A 24,077-nucleotide genomic window follows, 5' to 3' on the forward strand; every position below is an offset into this window, starting at 1 on the left:
TTGAAACAAATACGATAAAATGCGACAATATTTGTGTGAAGGATTTGTGCGCACAATTCAGAAAGGCGAGTTGGTGATTTATTAATTTTTAACAGAGGGAATTGACCCACTTTGTTTTATTAACTAGTGACTAGTTTGGTTCTTTGGTTTCAGAGTCAGGGTCATGGCTACAGTTTCTAACTTAAACTGAACTAAGTCAGATAAAAGATCAATGAGTGAGGAAGACTAGACTAACATATTCAGCTGAACAACCCCTTCGCTCCTGCACTCTCTCTGCTGCTATTGAATGGAGAGAGGGGTGGCAGGTTAACATTACCCCTCAAAACGCCTACTGTCTACTGTTAGCTGCACAAATCACCCACATAACAAGTGTACAGCCTGCCTAAATACCTAAAATATAACAAGTGTTATTGCCTCATGAATGCACAAAATTCATAATGTGGGTTGGCATTGATAGAGAGAGTAGAGCTTTATTTTGAAAGTACTTCTCGGGTGCACTATGTCTAATTTCCGGAGTTCTGATCCTGAGTTTGTGCGGTTCGGGGCGGAGCTTAGTCTGTCGGTCGTTTGGTTGGTTGGTAAGGGGGAGAAAGAGCCGAGGCGACAGCGGACACGGACGGACGCCCTCGCTCGTCTCCACTTTGTGTCTAACGCCTGTTTCCAAATGGCAACGACGGCGGACGAGCAGCTCGAACCGGCGGACGTCGCTGCTCCGTCGCCGCACCCCGGCTGCCACCACCACAACAGCAACAACAATAACAACAACAACAATAACAACAACAACAAAGACAACGAGGCGGGGGAGAGCGCGACCTCCGCCACCGCCACCGCGACGGAACCGGGCGGGACGGCGTCGCAGAGCATCGGTAACGGTTCAGTCATCAACCCTACCGGGGGGAACAACGGGAAGTGGGTCCGGCTGAACGTCGGCGGCACGGTGTTCCTCACGACGCGGCAGACCCTCCTCAAGGAGCAAACTTCGTTCCTGTACCGGCTGTGCCAGCAACAGGACCTGCACTCAGACACGGTGAGTCCCCTCAGGACACGTTCACCAACCCCAGTCACTTTACAAGAAGCTAAAATGTATTATTACTTTGTCATAACTGGGGCTAATGTGTTGTATTAAGGTGTCATTGACCTTCTACAATACTGACCTCTAAAGTTTACTTAGTTATTTTGTGTCTCAGTTAGCTAACCTTGTATATTCCTTATACACACATATGTGTAAGACCTAACCCGTAATTGTAACGTTACCCTCTGTAAGTATATGGCCAAAGAAAGCTGGTGAAAACCCACTTAAACCTTTTATAACATTCCTGTGGTGACTCATAGTTGCTCTCAGTAGTGAGTTTACATTCGTGTGTATTACACCTCGTGATAACGTTGCTGTGCCCTGACAGGTGGCTATGGTTTGGCTTGATACACATTTGTTTTATTTGTTATATCACCATGAATCATTTTGATTTGCATTGCTGTGGTATGAGAGGTGCACTTTCTCTAACCTGACACAAGAGATTGGCTAAAATATGTGTGCAGGTCTTGGCATGAAGGAAAAGCTCTTTTTGGTCTAAATGATAATTGCCCATTAGTGCAATGTGGTGTCTTTATCTCCTAAGAAATCACAGTAGTCTTAAATGAACCACCCAACTGTATTATACCATAACTGTGTTATCTGTATGCATTTCCCAGAACCTATTACTTAAATTCTGTTCTGGTCCGGAAACACAGCTCCAGAGTAGGCGTAGAGTTGTCTAATGACCAGCTGATATACTGTACATGTGCAGCAAGAAGCTCTCCCACTCTCTGTTTCTCCTCTGTGTGTGTGTGTGTGTGTGTGTGTGTGTGTGTGTGTGTGTCTCAGCATCATTTTGTGGTGTGAATGTAGCTTGGGTCAGATGGATGAACACGTGCCTCCTCTTCTGCAGGGAGCTGCACAGTCAGTAGCTGTACAGCTGGCATCTTATGGAGAGAGAGAGAGAGAGAGAGAGAGAGATGTATTGTGCGTCTCCCAGTCACATGCAGACTTAACACAGTGGAAGAGCTGGAAAGGCTCATGAATAATGCAGATTTCTATTATCATCCAGCCTTTGATATGCATGTGTCTGACAGGGAGGGAAAGGGGAGTTTGCTGTAAGCTGACAGTTTTTTCGCTGTCAGGTAATAACCTCTTATTGGATGTTGTTCTCTGTTTAGCAACTGTGAGAATATCATCTATAGGATTGGGTGATGTAGATAGATGTACTTACAGTAATTTAACTCAATTTGGAAATAGAACCTTATGCCTTTATTAGATAGCATAACAGGGCTGATAGACAGTGAGTAATTTTTTAAGCAACACTGGCAAAAATGTACTTGTTTCATCTTCTCAAATGTGAATATATTCTGTTTACAGTCTGTTTTGATTTCTTTGTTTGTTTCTATGATAATAACCTGAATACTTTGGGGATTGTGATCATTGGTCAAGCAAAATAATTTGCGGGCTATTTTATTCAAAAATCTGAGGATGTCAAAATTGCTATGGAAATTTGTGGTTGGCAGTATTTGCTGACATTTTATAGACCACACGTTAAAATGCAAGAACTGAAATGTGCAATATGTAAGAAGTTGAGTTTAAAACACTCAAAAATAAACCAATATTCACAACCCCTGTGAAATGACTCGTTATACTGTCAGAATTTGAGCCATTTGGTCCAATAAAATTTGCAAAATCTAGAAGAGCCGCCCGATTAAATTATTGTATCCCCATTCAAGTTAGCCGGGCGCTAAACCGGAAGTTAGCCGGCTCGGTCCTTCGCTGCGGCCGCGTTTATTTTTGCCAGGCGATAGGCTTTTAGATCAATCCATATCAAGTAAAATGTACGAGGCTTATCACCGAAATCAACATAAATTTGATTGCGAGCCCGGAAAATCGTTGCCCCTTATTTCTTTCGAGTATGAATTTGCCAATCCTTACATATTGCACCTTTTTAATTGTTGGATTAGTCGAGTCAGTTTTATTTATACAGCCCAACATCAGTAATCACTAATTTCCCTCAAGGACTTCCCAATTCTGATAATGGAGGAAACAACAGAGCAACAGTGGACAGGCTCCATCTCCCAGGTTTATGGATAAAATATCAGAATGTCAGTTTAACTAAAATGAAATAGAAAAAATCAAAGTACTTTCAAAAATCTCATACTGTAATTGATTCACAACATCTCCCGCAAGGTCGAACATGCCCAGAGATACTAAACCACAGTACAAACTGATGACAGACTGTCTAACTGACTAATTTATATCATCTCCCAGCATACATCGTCATGTCCTGATCCTAATCAGCTCATCTTTAGCGTCAACACCATGTGCTTTAGATGTTATCCGGTGGTGGGTTTCACATCGTGTCACGTGTCCATGGTCTGCAGAGGACAAACCTCAGTAGACGAACAGGTCTTTCTGTAGCTGAAGCCACTATGCCAAAAAACATCCACCAAAATGAGAGTTGGGAGGTTTTTCACCCGTCAGCAGCGATGACTGTTCCCCTGCTGCACGACTAGGCTCTGTGGAAAGAATATTCCCATGTGACCTTCAGCTGTGACCTGTCAGGAGCTCCCTCTGCACCGCCTTAAGACATACAGTTGCACACCAAATCTCTCTCTCCGTCTCTCTCTGTCTCTTGCACATGCACAAACACACCTACATCTCTTTCCTTCCCTGTCATCATTGTCCTGTCCTCCCCTTATCCTCGCTCTCAGCAGCTGACTCACTGTGAGCGCTTATCGCACGTTTGTCCTTTCTCGTCTGCGTCTTTTACTTCTGCTCTTTATCACAAACTCTTGTCTCTCCAGAGACACGACAGAGGGACTTCATTTTAGTGTTTTTGTTTTCTGGCTCCATCATACTGCTGTCATCCTAAAAATATGAAGTGAGCTGTAGGCAAGGCTCTGAATCCTCCCTGGAATGTAACCTATGGTTGTTGAGAAGCAGCAGAATAACAGCTTTGGTCAGGTATTTAATGCAACCATCTCAGTCAATATGTAGGATTTATATGTTAATAGATGGGGCACTGTAAAAAGACTATAAAAAGAATGTGAGTTCCTACCAGAGAGAGACATGTTTCAGGTTATTATAAGGGGCTTTTCAGTTGATGCTAGAGATGTGTATCATCTGTTGTCAGGTCTCAGGTTCCTTTGTGGTAAACAAATCATTCTGATTTTAAAAATCAAGAACATGGTTTTGCTGGAGGCTTGTATTAAGCAAAATATATAAGGTCATCAGTTGTATATAGAGCTGCAGTCCAGTGTCCAAAGGAAAATGTAGTTTGATTAGATAATCACTACACTGCTAATGAATTCTCCCCCCTGTGAAATTGCAAGGAAAAAAGTTTTTAATATTTGTTTGTAATCAGTGTTTTTCTCAAAAAAGCATTCTGATGAATACGAACCATGTTCCTTTGAATCGGTAAGACCCACTGATCTTAACAGCTGTGAATGCACACACGCGTGATTAATATAACAGATTGGATGCACAGTTAGCCAGGGGAAAAAAAATCTTGTCTCATTCATGGAATTGTCATTTTCGAAAAGGCAACAAAGATACAGCTTTACCTGTCTGCAAGTTCAGCTACCGTAATTCCTCTCAGCAACACATTGAAGCTAATATTACGGACTAGTTGACTGCAAACATCACACCACTACAGCAGAACATCATTGGTACCCACCTTCCAGGCATCAGTAATACCAGTGAGGGGAGGTGTCTGCACAGAGCACAAAGTATACTAAAAGACAACATCCACCCCAGCCACAGTCTGTTCACCCTGCTGCCAAATGGCAAGAGATACAGAAGTATCCGCTGCTGTACAACCAGACTATAGAGCAGCTTCTTTCCTCTGGCTGTGAGACTCCTCAGTTCATCCCTCATATCATTTTTGTTTAGTGATTAGCATAAAGGGACTACAATTAGCATTTAGTTGTACAATCCTGTGTTGTGTAATGATAAACAAATGAACCTGTTTGTATCTTGTTAGCTACCTACGTAACAATAATCGTCCAAGTCTGGCACAACACTCTACAGATGATGTTGCACAGGATGTCTCTCAGTGTTTTATGGCAGAACTAGCCTGAAATAAAGACCATATCCTCTAACCTCATAAAATTATTAATAGACTTTTATGAAAGAAAACAAAAACCCTCAGGGAAAAAGAGCTACTGTTGCTTTTGTTTAGGCCGTCAACTACGAACTAAATGGATCAAAAGATGCGTCAGGATCTGGGTGGCTCACCACCTCTGTGGAAACTGTTGTTGCCGACAGTGTTCCTTGTGCTATCTGGGAATGAATAAATTGAACACACAGCCTCGAATCTTGTCCTGAAATTAGACACTGGGATAGTGTTAACTGCATACAGGGTTGCATACTGTCTTTCCCACCATGCAGAAACCAGCCTCTGCTTGGGTTATTTAGCACACAGAGCAATCTGAAGCTGAATCACAGGGCAGCAGTCCAGCCTGTGTGTTTTTCATCCGTCACGCAGGAGAGAAGCTGATTTTATCCGTGCTGGAGTCCCCCTCTAATCCGCTGACCTTAGTATGTTTCTGCTCAGGGGTTCCTGGCTGTTTTTAAAATCCGTGTGCACACACACACAGACTGTCTGGCTGTGTGTGACTGTTTTAATAAGATTAGAGCACCTCAGATGCCCTGCCCCCGCACCGAACCCAACCCAGGCCTATCTGCTGTTAATACAACCCAAGCTGACCTGACGTCCCAAGCCATTTATATAATGTAGCTAAGATTCAGCTTTGATGATGCTAAGTGATGTTAGGTGAACAGGTGTAACAAGGCGGCCTGCTGCGGACTATAATAACTACATAATCGTATTACTACAGATTTATGATTATTGATGGCTTAATCATATTAAATACCAAGGGGATCATACTGGTGAGTTTTGATGGTTCAATTGTTGTTAATTCAGTCATCTGCACAAGTATTCGAGTATTGTTTTTGTTTAAACTCTGTGGGAGCGTTTGTCCCATCTCACAGTGGATTCCAGCACATGCCTGGACTCGCTTTATCATTTTATCTTTGCTCCAAGATGTCTAATGGGAAGTTAATGCTTGAGCCAAGGGTTTTATTTGAAAAAACAGTACATAGTTGTGTGGACTTGTTCCTTTTCAACTATCAGGATGAGTTGGGCAACACAGTAAGCATGTTTGATATATAGTTAGGGTTGGAATTCGCAAACCCATGATAGGGAAATGTATTTCCAGTTATTTCCTTGACTACTTTGCTAAGTTAAACTAAGTAACAAAATCAATTCAGATGAAAGTAATATAGATTTCATTTCAGGAGAATTGCAGCAGTTATATCCTTTGTAATATGTGGGGGGAAAAAACAATATATTCTCATGTCTAGATTAAAAATTTAGTTTGCAGAATAACACTTACAAGACTTTTGAAGAACATCCAAAAAGTTTGTTTGTTTTTTGTGAGAGAACTTATGATATTAATCCACAAGGCCGTTTCATTCACACGGCAAGGAGCGGAAGCACATAAAATCACATGTGTGTATCCTTGTAGAGCTGCCATGATGCCTCCTTCACCAAACATGTCTCCTACACTGACAAGTTGGTGGTTCAGCCAGACCATCTGTGATGCTGGGGACGATTAAATTAGGCTGAGCCCTAATCAGCAATCACACTCATGTCCAGAGTTATTCTTCCCCACAACTCTTGTCCATGTTAAGATCAGAACTACATGGACAGCCCACCCATGTGTGTGTTTTCACATTCTCACTGAGGCAGGATAATATTTGGGCATCTACATAACAATGTATGCATATGTTATAGTCACAGTGCAAAGGCCGCAATGTAAGAAGTGAAATAATACCCACCGTGGTTCTCGATAAAGTAATTTTGATAGAAGATAGAACATTAAGTGTGGCTTTTTTATAGCTCATTGTTGAGTCTAATAACCGTTAAGTCCATCTGATGTATGAGTTAATTACTTCAGATTTAAAGCAACACACACTGTGGCAGACGCTGTGGTGCTTTTGCTAGTGCTGCACACAATAATGCTATAAAGAAATAAAGGACTATAACTCGCACAAATGTATCTAAATCCTTGACCAAAGGAATGAAATGCCATCATGCAGCTTTTGTCCAAGGTTGCCATGCTAGGACTTTACAGTAAGTGTAAGACATGCCTGGATTAATCAATGAGTGTTGATTGAATGAGACTGATGGGTAGGTGTCAAGTTCAGTCAACCATAACATTGAACGAATGCCCTAGTTATGCTAGGGCTATGCTCTCTTTTTGATCTGCCTCTAGAATCATAAAGTATTTCCAAATGAAGCTTCAGTTACACTTGGCATACACACAGGTAATGTTTTAAAAAATGTCACAATGGATAAACATTTCACAATGTTTTTCGGTTGCAAATGTTTACACATTGCTCAAGCAAGCAGCAGAATGCAGCAGCCATGTGTGTGTGTTCGTGTGTGTATGTGTTTTGCGAAGTGAACAGGGCTTTTGTTTGGCTTTTGGTGATACTGCAGCCTGTGGGATTTATTTACATCTACAGGGAGATGTTGTGGAGACACATCCTATTTCCCTGAACAAATGTTCTGTAAACCATTAACTCACCACTAGTGTCCCTGTCTTCTCAACAACTGAAAATATTATCTTGTGTGCGAGTTGGTGTACTGTGGCTGCAAATGGGTCTGTCGTAGCAGATAACTACTAATTATGTGTGTGTGTTTGTGAGGGAGAGAGAGAAACCTCTGACACATTGAGGAAGCTTTTTGCCAGTGTTGTCATGCCCACACTGTCAAGTCAAGTCACGTTGATGAGGCGTCGGCCTGTCCTCCACTGCAGCTCCTCCACTCGTTTAGAATGGTGTGTCTGCGTGTGTGTGTGTGCATCTGTGTATGCTCTGTGCTGCAGCCACAGCCCTTCTACGCTCTAATCACTGTGATTTTATGTGCAGACACACTCTCCACAAGCTGCCTGTTGGTCCTCATTTTCCATCCTTCCCTCCCGTCTGTCTGTCTGTCCCTCTGTCACACAAACACACGCAAACCCCATGTGTCTTCATCTTCCGTCTCCATGGCAGTGTCCCAAATTTTTCAAATATGTCTACCCTTCATTTCTAATTGGAGGTTATTTGTCATACGGTTTCTCCTAAGATATTTGTCTTCCCGCCATTTTCTCTATCTTTCTTCTTTCCCACTAATCCGTCTCGCATCCAGCTGCATCTCCATCCTGCAGACTGCTTTACAGTCTGAATCTGTCCACTTGGGTACGTAGGTTTCCTCGTTCCTTGCATTCGTTTCATTCGGTACGGTTCATCATAAGCTTCTGTCACGCTACTCCAGCGAAGATTGGTTGGACTTGAAGGGATGAGTGTCAGGGACAAAGTGATATTTCTAATATTAATTGGCTTGGCAACACCGTAGTTATCATTCAAAAATGTCTTCTTGCTCCTAGCAGAATGGGTCTATTCATTTGACTGTCGGTCTATGTATTTCTTTACTTTTACCACTAGGCTGTCACGCTGATGATGGGTTAAAGCTCATCAAAACAAAGTAGAATGGTTTTTCTGTGAACACCATTAAAACTGAAGGAATATCTTAGACAGTAAAAACCTGCAATGTGTAAATTGGTTGTAGGAAATATCTGTTGCTGGCCAATCTAAAGCAATCAAATGTGTTAACAGGAAGTCACGGTAACATCACAAGCTGGAGCATAACGTCAAAACATTTTTAGGATTTTTTTTAGGATGGTAAAAAAGATAATAAACTTGAGTGTTGATCCTTTTTAAATCAGTGCTTTTCAGTGTTAGTGGCATTCAGCCAGTTTAGAGTTAGTTGGAGTTATCCACTTATGCTAAACTAGCTATTTAATTAGCTCACCTAGCAAATTTAGGTATTTTGTGAAATGTACAGCATATATTATTATTAAACAGCATTTTATGAAGTGAGGTCAGATGTGTTGACCACATATATGACCTCTTTTACTTGTAACAGTCACATATTAGCAAGTTAGCCTTAGTTTTTTTCAATCAAGTTAGCTCAGTTAGCTGTTACGCAGTTACATGTTGCAGTTACTGGGTTTAAATATGTTGTAATAACTAATAACTACTTCAGAACTACTATGTGTAATTTAATTGTAATTTATGTGTAATGGATACATCTCCACTAACTTAAAACTGAAGTGATATTTAGGCTAACCCCCAGATTGCACTGGGCACGTCTGCATCGTGTTACAGATGCAACATGGAGGTGAACGCTGCCGTTCTATACAATGTTTGTGGTTCCACCAGCTGATCCATGGCACGTTTCAAAAATGTCCCGGAAGCAACTCTGCATTTTGCTCTGCAGAGACTACGCAGCAATCCTATTTTTGGTGGAAATTGACAGCAGCCCTGTCATGGTGTATGGAGCAGATCGGGCCAGGCAGGAAGTCAGACAGTGGAACAGCATAGAGCAGGGCTGCCCAGAGTGGGGCCCGCAGGCCAAAGCTGGCCCACCATAAGGTTTAATTTGGCATGCCAAATGTTTCTAGTGGAAAAAATAAAAAAAATATTTTCAAAAGTTAAAGCAATGTTTATGCTTTTTAATGTTTTGTGAGGTAAAAATATTTATAATCCCTGATTATTCTTAATTTGTGCCTGGCGGACACTTTTTGCAGGAAGTTGGTCAACAAAGGGACATTGGGATTATAGTACCATTTTACATCTTAATAATATAATACAGTATAATAGGTGCTTGCTTTTGGACTATGGCCCATCATTAAGTTTCAGTATTGAACCTCCAAGGAAAAAAGTTTAGGCGCCTTTGGCATAGAGCATCCGGTCAATTTTCATAATAAAACACCCTGTGCAGACTCGGGGTCTGCACAACAAAATGCGAAATAATAACAATAAACATGTTTAAAGTTGCCATAAGTGATATATATCTTTTATTAAAATAAGTACTAAACAGCTCTGTATTCCAACAGTAATCACTGTTATAGTGTTTGGAACAAAACAGCATTACCTCCAGCTCTACAAGATGGGAATAAAGGGAGGACTCTGGTGTTGACGTTTCTGCTGGAGTGTATAGGGTGATGTTCTCCCATCACAGAGTCTCACTGGTGTAGCTGTCACGATGATATTGATATTATTTGCAGAAGCTCTGCTGCATCCACCTCCCACCTGCAGGATCTCCAGGCTGTTTGAAGCACAGGTTTGCTCTCAGACTCTTAAAGCAAAAACATTAGCAGAGAGCCTAGGGTAGAAGAAGCTTCTTCAGAGGGCTGTGCCAGAGTGACCTGAAAGCCTCTACCTCCATACAGGAGGAGGAGGCACACAAGAGAAGTAAACTGGCTGTAAGCCAGCTCATTTGTTTACAGTCCAGTTGGACAACTGTATCCAGCTCCTATCTGTGATCTGGAGCTCTCAGGTGGAGGATAGGAGATGATTATATTGCAGCTCCAAATAAACAAATAGGGATTTGTACAAACAACCTGAAAGCCCCTTAAATATTTAAAGCAGCACTAAATCCTAATTGGTTCTACCTTCAGCAGCCAAAACAGGACCATGAATGTCAGATACATTACATTACTTTTTTCTTTTTCTTTTTTTTTTTTAACCACTGAAGAAATGTAGGTCTGCTAGAAGTAGTCTGGTCTAGAAGTTCATAACAGTTGCTGTTAGGTTGAGTGATTCTGTGTGTATGAGTAAGGACCCGCTAATAAAAGATGCGCCTGCTGCTGCTGGAGGCTAAGGTTATCCGTTGCTGCTTCAGCACACAGCCATAAAACAAAAAATCAGTCATGTGAATAAAGCAGGTTCTCTTTATTAAGCTGAACATCCTCTTCTCATTCTCTCACTCTGTAAATGTTTCTTTCCCCCATATACCCAGACCCAAAAGCTGCACAAGGATACGGTTTGGTCGGCCGGTGATAATTGATGGAAGTGTAAAAGACTTCACTGAGCAGAAATCACATGACTTTCCTGAATTTTTAGGTCTGTTCTATTTTTAAACATGTAGTTGGTGTGGACTGATGAAAGTGTTTTTTGAATTCTGGGAGTCCTGCCTGTCCTGTATGTATCTCTGATAAAGAGACCATTGAACTATGTGTTAATTTCACACAATCAGCATAAGCGACTGATGTAATTTAACTTCCTCTTTCACACAATTCCAAACAAATCGTCTTCTTTACCCCTTTATATCCCTTTGCTTGGATAAGAGCAAGACTAGTGGCTCTTTTGTTAATTCAGCGCTAAAAGGGGGCTCCGCTTCAAGCGATCATCACGAGGAAGAGCAGGGGGAGGATGAGTGTGTGTGTGTGTGTGTGTGTGTGTGTGTGTGTGTGTGTGTGTGTGTGTGTGTGTGTGTGTGTGTGTGTGTGTGTGTGTGTGTGTGTGTGTGTGTGTGTGTGTGTGTGTGTGTGTGTGTGTGTGTGTGTGTGTGTGTGTGTGTGTGTGTGTTGGAGGGGCAGTAAGCATGACATAACAGCCAGGCAGGCTTGGCAGAAGTAGCCTGGAGGTGGAAGAGAAGCAGGCTGTCGACGCACGTGTGATAACAGAATCACCAACAACTACTCTGGAGTGCCAGGAAGCAGTAACTTCTGGTTCCAGCTGCAAAAAACAGCTGCTGTGGCAGGAAAGTCTTAAGGGAAAAAGCAAAGTTGTGTTTGAAACAGGAAGCAAATATTGAATATTTGGGAAAACACAGAACTTTTACAATAAAGGCTGCAAAGCTACTCTTTAATCTTACTACTGGGAGTTGCATACATTTTTTACACCGAAATATTGCAAAAATATTTGTAAATAAGTTTCCTTCTCAAGAACAATAAAACATCACTTCATTCTAACATCAGCATAACCTCCACTTAAGGGGGCTTTTATTTTGGAGACCTCTGAAATGCATCTTGCATACGTACGTCCGTTCTGGGCAGCCAGTACTGCATACGCCACATGAAAATAGCCAACCAGGATGTTTTTCTCCAGCTTGTGAACTTTTGTGTCTAAAAATAGTCAGTATATTACAGAAGAGGTCCACTGCTTGAGGAAGCAACAAAAAGTATATTTGAGAAATACCTAAATACATGCGTGTGAAGTAGCACATTGAATTACACAACCACAAAAAAGTTGTTTCAAGCACTGCAACAAGTGACAACTTAAACAGTTTATAATATAATAATATTGAACTCAGTACCACCCTAGTTCAGGCCAATAAACCCTCACCATGACATAAATAAAAACACATGAAAAACTGGTTAGTGAGGTAATGTAGTTAGATGAGGCATATGATGTGATAATGTTATAATGGACAGTGTTTTTTCTGTCTGTGTCTCTGATCTCCCTCTGTAATAGGATGAGACTGGCGCCTATGTGATTGACAGAGACCCTACCTACTTTGGTCCCATCCTCAACTACTTGCGGCATGGCAAACTGGTCTACAACAAGGAGCTGGCTGAAGAAGGTATTTGACATACTGTTAACTCTACACAGATGGGTCCTGGATGCATGAGGTGGAATGAAGAAAATGTCCTAGGATATAATACATGCCTCCATACTATCTCATGTGATGTTGTTTCTTCTTGAGTGTCTCTTAGTACTTCAATTTCTAGTTCAGTAAATATGAAATTATACAATACAGTAGTGATTTCCAACCAGGGTTACACGTACCCCTGTTACTTGGACAATCTATGTAATTTTATAAAACAGAGATTAAAAGATATCTTAGCCATAACACCTGAATACCACAATAGTGTATGAAAAACAGTTCAAAAGTTAGCTAAAAGTAATGGACAGTCGGTTAGAAAAAGTGAGCTAAAACTTTATCCATTTATCCATTACTTTTAGCTTATAGCAGTGGTTCCCAAACTTTTTCTTTTGTAGATAAAAAAAATGTTTAATTTAAAACATTGTCTGTAATTAATACAGAACTGCAACTTCAGTGTGTGACATGTTACTGAAAAATCTAAATAGGAACAAGTCACCTTTAGAGTGAAGCATTAAAAGTCGCACTGCAGTATGCATCTTCTAAATTCAACATTCAACAGCTTTCAACAGATTTTCTTAAAATTGCCTCTGCACAAAACTGGCAAGTTTACCAACTCCCTGGGAATAAACAATAACATGAACATTTTCTCTGCAGGAATTACACTTCCTTTGAGTGTATTTGTATTTAATTTTTTTCGCAGAAAAGCAAATCCTCCCTCAAATTTTCGCCATCAATGAATCTGACGTTTGCTATTAATAAACAGCCTTTGTTACAGTCAGTTGCTTCATCCATCTGCAGAGCAAAACAGTTGTGTTGTATCTTCTTATTAAGCTGCTCCTCTATGTCTTTTGACGTGTCATAAATTCACCTCACGATAGTATTGTCTGACAGTAGAATAGCCTTTAGTTTGCTTGCTGTTGCTTCATCAATCATAGTCGAAGCCATATCAATAGTGAAAGGTAGTATTAATTCCTCCGCTATTGTGTGCAGCTTTTTATACTGAGCAACTCTGTACTTTGTAGGAGGCGAGTTGAGCATTTGAAGGCACAGATGCTGCTTTAGTAAAGCAACTCTGTTGTGCACGACTGTTGTGTTTTCTCAGTTTTTTTCTGAAGAAATCAATGGGCTTCTCTTTGTGTTCGGGATATGAAGTGTCCAAGTGGCATCTTAACTTGTTCGGCTTCATATTTTGAGACACACAACACACTGTGGTCTCTCCTCATTATCCACTGTTGTACTGGTGAAGCCGAGGGCGAGATATGCCTGGCCTATTGTAATGGGGGAACAGTGAGTAGTTAGCTAAAAGCAAAGGATATTCAGCAAAGTATTCATCTAAAAGTAGTAGATAAATGTATGAAAAAAGGAAATCCACCTTTGGATCATCAATATTTAAATATTAACCGCTCACGTTTTGGTGTTGTCGATGAAGAGGCTCTTGTGCTCGTCTGTAAAGGCTGTGAGGTTTGTCTGTCCGTCTCAAACTGTTGGGAACCAGTTTGCTCCGGTCCACACGCAGGAGCTGAGTCGTGTGTTTCTTTTGTTTCAAGGCGTCCTGGAGGAGGCTGAGTTTTACAACATCACCCCACTGATCAAACTGATCAAGGAGAGGATCGTGGAGCGGGACTCCAAAGCCACGCAGGTATACACAGAACTGTGTTTTTACGATGAGTGAGTTTTCTGCCTCACTCTGCTTTTTTGGCTTTAAAAGTCAAACACAGATCATATCAGTCACTGCAGTCATTTTTATTAGGCTATTAAATACAATATATCATGTGCATGTTATGTTAATGTTAAAGATACGTTCAAGTCAGATTAATCTTCCAAAACCATTACCCTTTTTATTATCCAGCAGCTATGATATCTGCAGTACTGCATATTTCAACCATCACAGTTGTGATGTAAGTGCAATGCTATTCAGTCATTTTCGCTTTGTGAGTTATTTCACCCTTCTGTGCTCCTCTGAAGAGAGCGCTGCTGTACAGGCTTCTCTCTCCTTTCTTTTCCTTTCTCAGGATGGTTGCACTCACTCTTACATAATCCCAAACATACACCCACTGTCCCTGCGTTGTACTGTATTTTACTGGACTCACTTCTCGTGTTTGCCTGGGGTTAAATATGGTGCTGAAATATGAAAGTAGAGGTGCTGGCTTTGTAGCCCACGACTACATTATTTATTTCTCTTGAATGTGTCCAACGCCTTCGAGTCATGCTGCAAAGATTTTGTCCAGGCAAATAAATACGGACTATAAGTGACTGAGGATCGGCTTTGTAAAGGTTCATTGACCAAATGGTCATTGTGTTTCTGTTATGCAGTTGTGGGGCCTCAAGCATCTGTTAACTTGAATTTTTGACCCGTTAAAGTTAAGCAATATGAAATAAAACTGCAGAACATAAGCTTGCTTTTAGCTTTGTTCATATTACAATTACGTTTTCTTTAAAGTTGAATGTACCTTCCTTTTGGTCCATCCTGTCTCTTCAAACCCCTCTCCTGTCTTTCCCCAGCAGGTGCCCCCCAAGCATGTCTACCGAGTGTTGCAGTGCCAGGAGGAGGAGTTGACCCAGATGGTCTCCACGATGTCGGACGGCTGGAAGTTTGAGCAGGTCAGCGTACGCGCCTGCAGAAAGCCCCGCACCGGACTGCTCTGGACTGTGGGTTGGACTCACGCTGCTGCTGACCCTTTAATCTTGACCCTTGGCCTGACCCCTTGGCCCTAACCTGAGCCCTGCTATCTGCACTCCCAAAATGATTTTAGGACTCCCAGAATGCATTTATTTATTTTATGTATTGATCTTAAGTGGGAATAGTCTAGTGAGTCCATATATTATTTTACAGATAAGTCAAGAAGGCTAATTTTAAGAATTCTCCCTTAGACTTCAAAATCCATAAAGACATCATACCTCTAAAGATGCAGCAGACCCTAATCTTCAATATCTTTTACCTTCAGCCTCTTACAAAAGGTTCAGAACCCAGATATACCAACCCAGGGTACCAGCTGCAGCCTGGGGTAGTCACTGTCCTTGTTAAAGAGGTTGGTCTACAGCTGTTTGAGAAATACGTTTGGAGAAACATTCTGTTTATTTAAGTTAAAAACAATCAAATGTACACTTTGTGACAATTAAGTCTACTATAGATTACAGGACTTGGATTCCTTTATTAGCACAAATGGTGTGTTCACATTGTGAGCAAAAAAAACAAACACAACACGGAATAATTTGTAAATGTATGCGTCTGTTGTGTTCTTACAAACTGTATTGCACCTTTTAAATATGATGACTTGGGCTCTGGGAAATGTGATGGATAATTTTTATTATCTTCTGAAACTTTATTGACCAAAGGATTTATCAGATAATTGAGAAAAATATTTGTGAGTTGTCGCCTACTTTAGACTTTAAACTGTGGCATACAAATGTTTAGAACGTTGTAGCTGCAGATCAGTATTTACTCTCACACTTTCAACAGCCTGTTAGAACAGAGCAACCCACTGCAACATTGCTCACAGTGTGAACACACAGTACAAATAGGCACAACTATATTGATCTTTTGAGTCACTATAAAGGCAGCAGTAGGGAAAAATCTTTCAGCGTTAACGGTATCTTTTAAGGTAAAGACCTGGCCTCCTAAGTTGAGAGGATTAAGTTCGTTGATGCCTTCTCCAATAGTGAAACTCAGACCTTCAACTCAAAGCCTCGTGGAGTCTTAATAGGTCAGCCTGTCCACACTGTAGCCTAGAAGTCACTTTCGACCCTCCTTTCCCCTGCTTTGGCACTAAGCTCCACTGCATGCCGCACAGCTATGATTTGCACAGTTTCCTGCAGAAGCTGACCCACAAGTGAAAGATGCTTCTTGTTGAGTCCACTGCCGAGTGTGTAACAGCAAGCTGCTCCCCCTCACCATGCATGAGAAGACTCTTTCCTCGCTGTAGTTTGGGATCTCGGCTCTCTCAGTTGCTTTCTCTCTCCTGCTTTGTGTTTTCTCTAATTCTTCCTGACACTCACTCTGTCTTTCTGTCCCTCTCCCCTCTGTATATCTTTCTGTATCTGTGTCCCCGTCTATTTCTAGATGGTGAACATCGGCTCGTCGTACAGCTACGGAACAGAGGACCAAGCTGAGTTTCTGTGTGTCGTGTCCAAGGAGCTGCACACTCCTGGATCTGGGCTGGGTACGGAGCAGAGCCACAAAACCAAGGTGAATCACACAAACACACACAAGTGTATGTTTAAAGACTCACTGTAGGAGCAGGCTGCCAGGCTGTGTGTCCATGTGTGGTCCTGTCCTTGTTTATTATGTGTGTATTTCTGTTTTGTTGCGGTGTGTTTGAAAGAGAAGGGGGGTATCTCCTCTCATTGAAGCGGAAACGAGTGTGCTTTGATCCTGCGCTCCTCACTGAAAAGCTCCAAATGTCACTCGCCTCAAAATGTCATTCACAAAATCATTCACTCATCGTTCACACAGCTCTCCCTCTCTTTCCTGCTATTATCGATCTCTCACTTTGTCTCCCTGTCTATCTCTCACTGTAACAGTCTAATTTCTCCCTCTTTCACATGGATATATAGATATATATCTGTTCATCTCTATACTTCTCTCACTGCTTCTCACTGTCCACTCACTGACACTCATCAGCGTGTTCATTTTTTTGTCGTTTTCTGTCTTGTTTTTTTTCCTTTCCTTTGTGTTTTCCCCTCCGTCCTTCGTGCCGAATGAAGCCGGCGGAGATGCAGGAGGAGGAAGCCGCGAAGGAGGAGGAGGAGGAGGAGGAGGGAGGGAGAGATACCACACCAAATGAGTGGCTTAGAGAATGAGGGAGTCATGTTTCTTTGTTCCCAAGAGAAGCGGGAATGGGTGAGGAACTGTGCGATAGATGTGCTAGTGGGTAGACCTGGTAGATTTTAGTGTGTGTGTATATGTGTGTGTGATGTCTACAGAAATGCGGGGTATTTCACGGCACAGCATCGAGTGTGACCTCTAAGCTGTCCTGGGTTTCAGTCAACCCTGTGCTCACTGAACACTGTGATAAATGGGCTTAATAGACGAAAGCAAATAGCAGTGAAACACTGAGTACACTGACATTTTCTGCAGATTCAATATTGCTTGTGACTACAATACTCGAAGAATTGTTATCTATGCCAGGAAAATAAGTTGGTATAAGAATACTATAAGTACTCTGTGACCTAGAGCACTGCTTTTATTTTGAAAAGCTGATATGGACAGAGGAGGTAGCATTGAAAAAGATAGTGTTTCACAGCAGCAGCTTGACTTTATCCTGGTGGCTTTTTACTTTAGGGTTAGGCAAGTTCAAATAATATCCAGCAAAATGAAAGATTCGAGTTCAACAAAAATACCACCCTTCAGTGGTTGAACAATGAACAACAAAAGGAAGAAGTGTTTGTTACAAAGTTCAGTTTCTCTTCAATCCCGAGTTCTTTGCAAACAAACGTATAGAGGATCTTTGAAAAAGAAAATAAAACCCAACATCTCCGGATAAGTGCACAAAGGGTTAAGTGTCTGGAAGTGCAGCTACAGGTTATCGGTAAGCTATCTGTGTCGTCTTGGAAGTGGCGAATATGGCGATATGTCATACGTCTATTGTTTCCTATTAAGCTCGATTGTTTGTTGCGTTTTGTCACAATTTTTCTGCATTTGGACGACACTTTTTGTTCTTCTGCATGGCACAGGTGCAGGCAGGAAATGTGTGTGAACACAAAGAAAAACAAGACAAAACAAGGGATGAAAAAAATATAGACTTTCCATATAGTCTTTTCACATAAAGTACTTATTCATTACATTTACAGAAAATGTCCTATATTGGAATATATACCATTATCTGGATATGACATGAACTATATTGGGATATGAAATTCTGTTCATATCATTTATCATGATATTTGTATATTACAATACTCAATAGCATTTCATAGTATTTAAAAAAAAACCTATTAATTTTAGCATTTTAGATCTAATTTTGAGATTTTACTGATGTAGAGTAGAATAAATCTCTACTCTTCATCTTGATATGAGAGTTTTAATACAATACAAAAACAATTTACACTGATGTTGAATTATCGCTCAGCTGTACTGAACACATGAAAGAAGAGGAAGAAAAAAAATCTCATCATTAATTCAGTTGCAGCCCTCCAGTCCTGCTGCTGTTTACTGATGACCTCCGCTAATGAACCAGGCTGACCTGGAACAAACCACATCTATTTGAAAAAGCTGCAGTAATACAGCTTATTTTTATTTGGGAGTAGATTATTTTTTAGCATGTCAGACTCTCAAAGAATTTCCCTACAAACTGAGGATGCACTATGCTTCAGAGTTAGTAAATACTATTCTATAAGTCTCGTCCTCCTGCTGAAAATGTGTCCTCTGTCCCTCATTTGATCAAACGGTTGGCATGCGCGATGATTTTTCGATAATAGGCCGTTGGATGAAAATGCCACTTTCTCGTGCTGTTTGTCATTATGACCTGAACCATATGGATAAACACGGACAAGCTCAGTGTGGTCTATCAGTGACCCGGCACAGTGTTACAGATATTGATTGGGCACCGTGTCTCTATAGGCTCTCATTACCAATGCTGTGACATGAAATATCTCTGACCTTTCAGTGCAGCAGTAGTGTTAGATGTCCTTCCCAGTCTGTGCACATACTGTATATACAGCCTCAATGTAGAGTCACACACAGTTACACCACCATATAATGGACACAGATTGAATAAATGTCAAAGGGGCACACATTTTAAGACATGTAATGTGATTAAGACATGGCTGTGTATGTTTTTGTTAATGTTTCCAGCCATTATGCATGTCAGTAAAGTCATTCTGTCACCATTTTCACCATCATCACCATCATCACAGCCAAATCATAGCATAGATTGTATATAATCTGTATAAAATACATTTCTATGGATCTGCTAATACCTGTTTTTTCTTTCATTTCACAGCTTTTCCAGATCCATGGGTCCCGGATGTAGAAATCACAAGAGTTTCTGTTTTTTTTAGGCTTATTATGACATTCTGTACATGGTGTATGTGTGTTGCGTCAATGGACAGTCATCCAAACAGATCTGTAGCATTCCTATCAGTTCATTGACAAAATGCCAGTTAGAGAGATAACCAAATGACCAAAAAGGAAAAAAAAGAAACGATTAAATCTCCCAGTCAGTCGCAGCAATATCTTTAAAAGTATTTTTCAGTTAAACTAACTGTATTAGTAGAAATAATCATTTGTTGATGTGAGCAAATGTTACATTGCCAAGGGAAGTAGTGGACCTTAGTAAATTATAACCAAAGATCCAGATTAAAGCTGGCTGATCCAAGGTGCTCAACCAAAACCTGACGGAGAACTGCCTGAAGAGAACTGACGTTGTTGACAGCTGTTAGTGCGTCACTATGGTCTGATGAATGGTGTATAAAGATCAAATAACATTGGTGTTGTGGAGCTTTGGATTATTACATTTCCTAAACAGATGGCATGGAGGCATTAATCAATTAATCAAAATCAACCGAAACTATGGATTCAGTTTTCCCCACAAACGTTGTACAGTTGGACCAGTTTGGTTAAAACATGGACTCCAGCCCTTAGTAGTTAAGGCTGGACCAGATCTTGGCACTACATTCAAAGCATGCAAGTGCTTGTTAAACCATCTGTTCTAGCCTTATTTAGAGATACGATAGACAGATGCCTCATCTGCGAGTCAGGACAGTTGGCTTCAAATTAACAGATGGAAACACGATAGATGAATACAGACAAGGGCATTTTACTGCTTACATTACAAATGTTTCATCTGGCTACAGCAAGACTGTCAGAGACCGAAACAATCACTGTCCAACAGAGCTGAAAGCGAGAGCAGTCAGCGCACTCACACTCTGCACTGACTAAAACATCAACTCACACCCTGCTGTGTGCTGATACACACCTGCATCACCACGTGCTGGTGCATGCTCAGCAGCAGTGTCGTCTCAGTGTGTCTTCCTGGCTGGGATCCAGAGCCAGCTTTGGCCACAGCTGACAGAGCACTGTTGGTGCGAATTAGGAGAGGATGTAACAGAGAATCACAGAGAAGGGTGGAGGGTGAGACATTAGAGCGAGGTGTATCTCCGTTTTGTAACACTGATAGTCCCACGATGTCCTAAGTCATTGTCTTTGATGTTAAATAGGGAACAGCACTTAACTCATTCTGTCAACTCTCACAGTGGGCACCTCTGCCGCAGTGCAGGTGGATGATTGAAAAGAGTTTTGAGAAGCAGTAAGTTAGATTACATGTGACTTTTAACCACCTCTATTGGCAACTTGTAGGAACTGCACCACAGATCAGATTTGTATCCCCTGCACAAGTCTGTGGCACAACCCCTGATAGTAGTTTGTATAGTGGTGTGTAATGACATGAATTATTTTTTAGCTCTCATTCAGCAAATACACCTGACAGGTGTTGACAACACTTTCACATATAAACATTGCAGGTGTAGTTGTTGAATGCTGGAAAATACAGGATAGCACACAATTGAAAAATAACAGGGTGTTCAGTTTTTATCAGCAGGTAATCAAATGTGAACATACACATTTAGCCTAAAATATATCTGCAGTAGTTCAGTGTCGAGTCACAGCCGATCAGAAAACATTTAACCACATAAACATAGAAATTACATTGTGGAATAAATGCTAATAAAAACGGGGCAGGTTTCTTTTGAACCATTTCTTGGAGGCATTAATAACAAAATAATTGAGGCCAAACAATGGTAACAGTAAAAGTTAGCTAACAGCTGGTTAACAGCAATCCAACATTTAGATAAGATGATGAATTATGAGTGGAATAATAGAGCAGGGTCATATTTGTTTTTTTTAAATGGCTATTTCCTTACAAAAAAAGCTGAGCACTCTAGTTTTCAGCTAACATTACTCAAACAGGTAAATAGTGCATTTCTTCAGGGGTTTTTTTTAGATTTAAAAAACATTAGGTAGGACAAATTAATATTTAGTTATTATTTTTTCCTTTCCTTTGAATGTTAAAAAAGTCAAAGTCCGCACCAACAGGAGCTCCTCTCTCCCACAGAGAACACTGCTCCTGAAACGCCTCGTCAGTAGTCCCGCCTTTAATCCCATGACTTTGTGACATCACACTACGTCACCATGTCACACAGTGACAGTATGAGAAAACTGATGTGTTTTTGAGCATTAAAGCATTAAAGTCTATTCTAGTAGTAACCCACAATATAATTATGATGCTGAAAATGAGTATGTCTCATTCATATTAGTCATTGAAACTATTCTGTACTAACCTTAAAAATATGCAGATCTTCAGCCCTGCACACCAGAGTGTACCTCAAGCAGAGAGATTATTTGTGCCTCCAAGATGTCTGCAGACATATTAGACGTTGGCTGTCAGCAGCTTATGTCTGGCCCCCCTGCTGTTTAGCTCCTGTGTAACTGGCTGACCGGCAACATACAGTAGAGAAACACACAAATACACTTGAACTGTCTTAAAAAGGCAATAAGCGGTTAGAGTTACAACGTGAGACAATCGAAATTAACATCATGGTTGGTGACTTTTTTTGATAACACTTTGATAATTAAACCTGAAAAAAATAGGCTGCAATTTTTTTTTTTGTGTGTGTGTGTGTGCAGAAGATGAAGTGTCTCTTCAATTTCAACTGTAAAATAGAAACTGATATCCTGAACCTTTAAGGTTCTTTGCAATACCTTATTAGCTGGATTAGTAGAATACAGTAAATGTTCGCGTAGTGATGACACAGTTACTCATCGAGCTTCTGATAATCATACCAGTGATATTGGCAGGAGGGAGAGGTCTGAAGGAGACACAGTTATGTTTATTGTTTTGTTACTTCAGCATTTTCTTGTGGCTCTTTTTAACTTCAATCATTCGGTGCCTTGAGTTCAAGCAGCAAAGCTGACATGTCAAAAAATGGTCATAGGTGTTATTACATGCATTTTTTAAAATAGCTGTATAAATATTTTAGTCTATGAATGGGTAGTTAACAATCTCACTGAGAGTCCAGGTTTGGTTTTAGTGTAGTTTTCTTCCAGTTCATATTTGCTCTGATCATTTTATTTTTCATGAGACGTTCAAGTCGAGACAAAGAAAGTACGTATGTGCACAGCATGCAGCTGCATGTGTGAGGTGAAGCTGTTTCTTGTTGAAGGCTGAAGCTATTTTGTATAAAATGTCATGCCTTTTTTATTTTTTTGTACGTTCAGTTGTCTAATTTATTCTCGAGGTTTCTTTTTGAATGTTACACAGTGAAAAGAATTTGGGATTTGACTTTTTTTAGTGTGTGTGTGTGGGTGTGGGGAGGGGGTTTAACGTCATCTTTGGGTGACTTTTGCTTTTTTCTACTTGATGACTAGCTTTTATTTTTGACTAACCTGATGATCTTCATCAGTATAAAGATATATTCATCAGGTTTACTAAATATTGCAGTTCTTGGTCTCAGTTCACATAAATGCTGTTGAACAGACATTGCCCCATGAGTGCAGTTTAGTTTTCCTCTCAAATGAAAATGTGTTAGCATTAGGTCTGTTTAAAAAAACTTCCATTTACATGTCCAGTTACCTTGTTTGGTTTGCTGGAATCACACTTGATTCTTTTATTTGTACACATTGTTTCTGCTGTACAGTAGAGTTGTTTCTACATAGTATTTGATGTGTAAAGGTCTATAAAGCAGTCTTCTTTTATTATTCTGTGCAAAAAAACAAATCTGTCAGGCAGCTGTGGATAGAAAACTATTTTTATCTGATGCTGGAGTTTCTTTCTTCTGCTGTCCATAGAGCCTCAGTGTCTGTATACATAAAGAAAACTGTGTGACACATGCATTGTAACGCCTCAGATGAACCTGTACAGGCTTCGACAAACGCTGTGTTTTGATTTCATTGAACTGTACTTCATCAGGACCTGAACAACATACAACATTTTCAACAATGTGACAAAAAGGCTTGTTTTTTTATTTTATTTAATGTAAATGAATGTCACCATTCTCAACAAAAATAAATCTTTGTCCTTTGGTTTAAAATACAGATTTGAAAATCTTGTTTTTTTTAGAGTCGGACTTCTGCAAGAAAGACATGATCATGATGAGCCCACATTAGCGCTTTCTCTAAATAACAGAAATAAAAAAGTCAGAGATTGCAGGCCTCCTCTCAAACAAAACATGGAAAGAGACGCATGTTCACCCCCTCCAATAGACACTCAACTATTGAGCTAAAATAACCTATATTGTTGTTTGACATAACTTTAGATTACACCAAATATATGGCATCTCCTCACTGTGTCTTATACTAAATCACACACATAGGCTATTCTATGTCATCTCCTTTTAATGACTAATAAATTAAATACATATGGAGCCCCGCCTGTAGAGGCCTGCCTCCCACTTTGAAAGCTTCTGTCTTCAAGGGTAACTCCACCAATTTTACAAATTAAAGTGTGTTTACAGGTCCCAGTGAGTACTACTGTATTTTATGTGAATGCAGAGGAAAGCTGCATATAATCTGACAAATTGGCCAGATTTTGAAAAGGGAGAAATATGTGTGGATAATGAATGTGATATTTCTGGTTCTGCTGTATCGAGTCCAACAGTCTTATAGGAGCGCAATTCTCA

At 40.5% G+C, this 24,077-nt stretch overlaps 1 protein-coding gene across 5 annotated transcripts; it reads left to right on the plus strand.

The window, feature by feature from the left end:
- The first annotated feature begins 555 nt into the window (after positions 1–555).
- Positions 556–23,493, plus strand: kctd17 (potassium channel tetramerization domain containing 17). Of its 5 annotated transcripts, none has more exons than XM_084342895.1 (7): positions 556–1,027; positions 12,332–12,440; positions 14,012–14,103; positions 14,970–15,113; positions 16,525–16,650; positions 17,169–17,304; positions 19,406–23,493. In XM_084342895.1, exons 1-6 carry the CDS (start codon positions 665–667, stop codon positions 17,262–17,264), a joined length of 930 nt encoding a protein of 309 aa, XP_084199021.1. In that variant the 5' UTR covers positions 556–664; the 3' UTR covers positions 17,265–17,304; positions 19,406–23,493. The 5 variants fall into 5 exon arrangements, with proteins under 5 accessions (XP_084199021.1, XP_084199023.1, XP_084199020.1 ...); XM_084342897.1 differs by having other exon boundaries at positions 557–1,027; positions 14,970–15,065; XM_084342894.1 differs by having other exon boundaries at positions 558–1,027; positions 14,967–15,113.
- The last annotated feature ends 584 nt before the right edge of the window (positions 23,494–24,077 follow it).

The sequence above is a fragment of the Pagrus pagrus genome (assembly GCF_965226575.1).
Source record: "Pagrus pagrus genome assembly, chromosome: 21".
Taxonomy (NCBI): Eukaryota; Metazoa; Chordata; class Actinopteri; order Spariformes; family Sparidae; genus Pagrus; species Pagrus pagrus.